At 39.2% G+C, this 6181-nt stretch overlaps 1 protein-coding gene across 1 annotated transcript; it reads left to right on the forward strand.

Annotated features, from left to right (window-relative positions):
* Positions 1-3567: 3567 nt before the first annotated feature.
* LOC121962482 (serine/threonine-protein kinase DCLK2-like) lies at positions 3568-4389 on the forward strand. Its single transcript, XM_042512740.1, has one exon. The coding sequence runs from the start codon at positions 3898-3900 to the stop codon at positions 4387-4389; it is 492 nt and encodes a 163-aa protein (XP_042368674.1). The 5' UTR covers positions 3568-3897.
* The last annotated feature ends 1792 nt before the right edge of the window (positions 4390-6181 follow it).

Consider the following 6181-nt stretch of genomic DNA (forward strand, 5'->3'; position numbering starts at 1 on the left):
TGTGCCACAATAAGAGCACTGACTTCTAGAAAAAGGAAGAGGATGCAGATTTACACGTAAGTGAGTTCAGATTTTATAGGCAAAAATCAAAAAAGCGACATTCATTTTAAAAATCAGATTATAATGCTTATGTGCCACGTGTAGATGATGGTTAACTAACGTTATCTTTGCACTAATTAACACACATCTTGTTTGTCTAAACTGCACAATAAAGTGAAATATTGAAAATTTGTGTTTTTTAGGGGGAGCTTATGTACCAAACTATTTCTTATTTCTTTTGTTCTAAGTATCATCTCAACAAGAAAGTGGGCAGGTATATTTGTACTGTAAAATTTTTGTTATTGACCAATATCAACCAATATTTACTTTTGTAAATTTGATATAAGATAATAGATTGGTGTCAGTATCGGTCCTTAAACTTAAACTAACAGTAGTTAAATAAGTAGCAACATAAATAGCCTCGCCCTCACCAAAACTTTAACCATGCCCACTACGGGTCCATTAAATATTTATCTCACTAATGACAGAAAATTATTCATTACTTAAACCATTATAGTAATTTACCATCATTTATTTATTAGGTTTGGCTCTCACTAAATGTGCAAGTCTATTTTGTAACCTTCTGATGAAAATGTATATTTTATTAGGCTATTATTAGTACTGTTGCAAATGTAACATCGGTGATATCATCATTATTAGTATTATTTCATCTGTTACAGTGGTATCAGTATCATTAGCACCAGTGCTGACAACAATGGTAACAACAAAAGCATTAAAAGTAACAGCAAAAAACAAACAAACAAAAAAACACCTGAACTGAAGTAGTAGTTCAGTAGAAAAAAGTAGAAATATTTTGAGTAAGTTAAAGTTAGAGTAAGATAGCCACAGTAATAGGCTAATACCAGACAATAACAGCACAAACACAAATATTGTGGTTTAATGGACAGTTTTGTGCACAAGCTAACAAAGTTGTTTTTTTTTACTGAGGTTTTTTTTTTTGCTTTTTAAAAAAAATTATATTGTATGTAAGTTTGTATGTTTTTTTTTGATAAGCAGAAGACGTTATAACAGTAAAACTAACTAAATTTAAAAGAAAAAAGACAAGGAGAAGTAAATCCCTCAGTTTTTAATTAATTTAGGGATAATTTAATAAGCACAAAAAATATCGTCATTTAAGGGACAGTTTTGTGCGCAAGCTCTCCTGGCTCAAGATTCTTGTATTTTTTTCATTTCAACACTCAATTTTAAATTAATTTAATGAATAAAAAGTTTAAGATTATAGTTACAGGCTAATGTAATTTTTAAAAAAAACATGTTTTGTGGGCTATTTAAGGTTATATACATTATTTGATTAGCAGAAGAGATATGCTAAGCTAATGGTTTCCTGTCTCAATATTGTATTTTTTTCATTTCAACACTCAGTTTTAAATTAATTTAATGAAAAAAAGAAAGAAAGTAAAGAAAGAAGTAACAGCCTAACATTATGGGTTTTTTTTAAAATTATTATTATTTTTTTTTTTTTTAATTTTTGTAGGGTATCTAAGGTAGGTTATTTGATTATCTGGGTAGTTTTTATGACAGTAAAACAAAATATAATTACAGAGAGACTCAGACAAAAGACAGACGGAGAGAGAGAGGTAGAGAGAGGTAGACAAAGACAGACGGAGAGAGAGGGAGGGCGGCTCTGTCAGCACGCACAGCCGCGGAGCAGAGCCGAGGGGAGGGGAAGGGAGGGGGTGTTTAGCCGGTCTCTCCTCCCTCTGCTGCAGCGGCCATGCTGCTGTCCGCCGCCTGTCTCGGTGCATCCCGGTCCTCCGCCGGTGTAGCCTGCCGCCGCCGCATCCCTGAATCCCAGGTCAGCGGGACCGGCTCGGCTCGGTCGTAGCGGTCGAGTCCGCCTGGATCCGCCGGAAAGTAGCCGAACACGGCGCCGGTTCGCCGGCGGGGAAGAGGAGAAAGCCTCCATAGCAACAAACCGGTTTCACGGCATTATTGGTAGGTGCCTCCCTCTCAGTGTGTGAATGGCGCTGTCAGCAGCTTAGCAGTATTTGGGCGGATAGATGGATAAAGTCAATTCGTTTATCAGATAAAGACAAAAACAGCTCACAGGTTTTATAACCATTTGATGCAGAAGCTTTTATTTTGCTCCTGGCTGCAGGTAAATTCAACCTGACTGCAAATCAATGGGAATTTCTCACTCTGGCCTTGCAGGAAATTTAATTTCACTAAAGCAAGGTGGTTGTATTTCACTTACAACCTCTTTTGCATGATGGTTACATTAATAACGTGCATGCAAAAGCTACCAGATGCTGTCCAGAGGGAAGTCTGTGTGTAATTGTGCTCAAAATGTAAACCTTACTTTAATGCAGGACTGTATTCAGCATCCTCAAATAACTGAATTCAGTACAAATCCTGCTCTCTTTCTGCACCATGGCGGCTGAGTGAGCCGGCTGCATGTCTATGGAATCAATTAGATCTGTCTTGCAGGGCTCCCATGGTCATGGAAAACCTGGAAAAGTCATGTGGAATTTCATAATGACATTTTTAAAAGCTTTGTAGTCTTGTTGGCATTGTTGAGGACAAACATGAAGACAAAGTAGACCCAAAAAACATTTTTTGATAAAATGTTTGATACCTGGTCCTGGTTGTAATACCAGGTGTAATTCAGGTGTAATAACGTAACGGGACTCTGCTGTAAATCCACTGGTATCCTACACCAACTTTAATATGACAAACAGGGCTGTTAAAATCATGGAATAAATCGTGTGTGTGTGTGTGTGTCTAATTTTTGCACTAATTTTCCATTAATGACCTTTAATGCAACAGAACAGCAAATTTATTTTCTGTACCCATTGACGTCATGTAGCGTCGTCACGTACAAACTGATGTATGGTAACTTCTGTTTACGATTACGTACATTTCTTATTCTTCTCCCCACGTTTTGTCTCTCTTTATTTTTTCCAGCTTGCAGAAATTTTGTTTGAATAAAGTTTGAATCTGATGTGTAAACCATGTGATTGTCATCCCTTTTTTTTAATCAGTGATGAAGGGATGTCGGAGGATGCTGGAAGTGTGACTTGGACAGAAACCCCCAAAAAGGCGGGATTACCAGGACGGCAAACCATCGTGCCAGGTGTAAAGTGGGACTGCTGGGAATCAGCGGGCTTTGACCAGGTCTGCACAACAATGCACCGGGTTTAGAGCCAGATCACTGGAGTTACCGCTGCAGGAAGGTCACTGCTAGGACAAATCCGCTCCAGTTACATGGATAATGTCCATATACAGGCATCAATATATCAGAATGGCCTTTAGCAAGAACCCCAACCTGATCCCTCTGGATTAAATCATCAATAAAATACCTGAATTTTAGGATTCTTCTGGTAAAGGACTTAAGGAGGATACCACTGGATTTACAACAGGTTTCCTTGGTCTCCATACGGATACTGCTACTTTATTACTTGTATTACACCTGGATTGCACCAGTTACAACAACCAGAACCAGATACCAAAAAGACCGCCAAAAATAAAATCATTTTTGGGTCCATTTGTCTTCATACTGGTCCTCAGTGATGCCAACTGACTACAAGGCTGGAGAGAAGTCTGTATGTTGAACGTCAAAAGGATTACAGCTGGTGTTTGAGAATCTAAAACCACATTTGGGGGACGACTGTGTCTACAAAAAGGCTACCAGTTCTACATCGCTCCCAATGGGATCATAAAAATACTCTATGAAAAGCTACTGAGTGTACAGGCGAGTCACGAAGCGCAAACTCAAGTTATTCTTGTTGGAACAAGCCAGAAACCAGGTGACCAGGGTAAGAGTTGCAGTTATCGTTATTGGAAAATGAATTTTTCGTTGAAGTGACTTTGCAGAAATCCACTAGAGCAGTATTCACCATGTCTTTGAGTAAGACCCTCGAGCTGGAGCACTTTGACGAACGCGAAAAGGTCCGCCGGGGGCGCTCCACCCGCACTAAGAGAGATGACTCCACCGCCAGCGCTGGCGGCGGCGGGTCCGGCCCCAGCTCCAGGGGCAGCAGCTTGGTCCCTAGCCCCGCCCACAGCGCCAACTGCAGCTACTATCGGACCCGAACCCTGCAGGCGCTCACCTCGGAGAAACGGGCCAAAAAGGTGCGATTCTACCGCAACGGAGACCGGTACTTCAAGGGTCTGGTGTACGCTGTTTCCAGCGACCGGTTCCGCTCCTATGATGCACTGCTGATGGAGCTGACGCGTTCGTTGGCGGATAACCTGCATCTGCCACAAGGGGTGCGCTCGATTTACACTATAGATGGCAGCAAGAAGATCACCAGTATGGACGAGCTGGTCGAAGGTACAACTTTATTTTTCCTTTGCCTTGTTACTGCCTTTTTCTTGACATTAATTTAGACAAATTTTGGGATCTATCTACCTATCTTTCTTTCTTACTGCCTGACCAGACCTCCAAGCTGTCACTCTGCCAAAATTGTCTCTCACAGGAATAAATAGACTTAACAGTCAAAAGTCACCACTAAATCCTAATTGTCCTGACAACCTGTCACTCTCTTCATCGATCAATCAATTGATTTGTCCTCCTTAAACTTCCTCACTGTCTCCTTCCTCTCTGCGCTCTGTCTGTCTTTGTCGGGAAAATGCACATTAATTATTTATTTCTGTGTGCATCAACAGCTGAGAAATAACAAGATAACCAATACAGAAACAATCAGGTACATAGATTATTGTTACTTTACTTTTCACCCTGTAGGTTTGAGTTTTGATGATTTATATCCACAAAAAATCAGACAAAATCTGCCATCCAATGTCCAAACACACTGTTCTTCTTTCCCTAAGTGGTTTCCCACTGGGTTACACTTTTTAAAGAGGAAGTATGATCCGTCTAAACTCATTTAGACAGGAACAGACCAGCGGCTGAGCAACATCACTTATCATCAATATTGATGTGTGACTGGTTGTAATGTTCACTAATGAGCGCTCGAGTCAGGAAGCTGTTGAGCCAGAGACGCACTAAAAGACAGATGCATCACTCTTTAAGCGCTTTGCGGCACTAATAAACTACAGACCGAGCAGAGCATGACGTGGCGAGCGGGAAACTCGTCATTCACTCATCGTTCAACGTGCATTCGAGCTGCAAGCCTGCAATGTTCGTATTATTTGTTTGTGGGAGGCTGTGACAGGAAGTGATATCATACATGACCTTTTTGAGAAGGCCTCTTTTTGATTTAGATTTTTTTGGTGCAAGATTTTGTGCAAACAAATTGTTATCTTTTGGGAACAAGCTATTATCTTCTGGGAACAGGTTATCACCTTGTGTTGTTATTATGTTGTGGGAACAAGTTATTATATTGTGCAAAAAAAGTTGTGAACATGATTCGATCTTTTTGGAACCACCTATAATATTGTGGGAACAGGTTATTGTCTTGTTTGAACATGTCATTATCTTTTGGGAACCACTTCTAATCTTGTTGGAGCAAGCTGGGCTCGTACACAAACAAGTTGTTATCATTTGGGATCAAGCTATTATCTTCTGGGAACAAGTTATTTTGTTGTGTAAAAAAATTATCTTGTGTGAACATGTTTTTATCTTTTTGGAACCACTTATAATCTCGTGGGAACAAGCTATTATCTTAAGCAAGCAAGTTATCTTTTGGGAACAAGCTATTATCTTCTGGGAACAAGTTAATTTGTTGTTGATATAAGTCATTATCTTTTGCTACAAATTATTATCTTCGAGGAACAAGTTATTTTGCGTACAAGTTATGTTGTGGGAACAAGTTATGTTTTGGGAACAAGTTATTATCATGTGCGCAAGTTATTGTCTTATGTGAACAAATTATTTTCTTATGTGAAGAAGTTATCTCAAACAAGTAAACAAAAAAAATGTTCCCAAAGCCCACATATATATCTTTTAATTACTTGTTGTGTTTGAACAACAGTCTCAAACCCAAACATATTAATTCATTTCCATAAAAACACACGGCTCGGCTTATTTTATTATATTAATGCACATTTGCGTGTCTGTTTGGATCAATGATTGAACTTATTGGCCTATTTATTCTGCATTCCTTCGTATTATCGTCGACCTGCAAAGGGGCTGAACAGAAATTAAGTTGAAGCTCAGTTTAAAACAATACTTTTTTCTCCTTGTGTGAGATGACTGTAAAAGTACTGTGAATATAAGATT

This window comes from Plectropomus leopardus, chromosome 23, assembly GCF_008729295.1.
Source record: "Plectropomus leopardus isolate mb chromosome 23, YSFRI_Pleo_2.0, whole genome shotgun sequence".
Lineage (NCBI taxonomy): Eukaryota > Metazoa > Chordata > Actinopteri > Perciformes > Serranidae > Plectropomus > Plectropomus leopardus.

Coding starts and splice junctions, on each gene's coding strand:
- LOC121962482 (XM_042512740.1), top strand. CDS start 3,898: ATGTCTTTGAGTAAGACCCTCGAGCTGGAGCACTTTGACGAACGCGAA.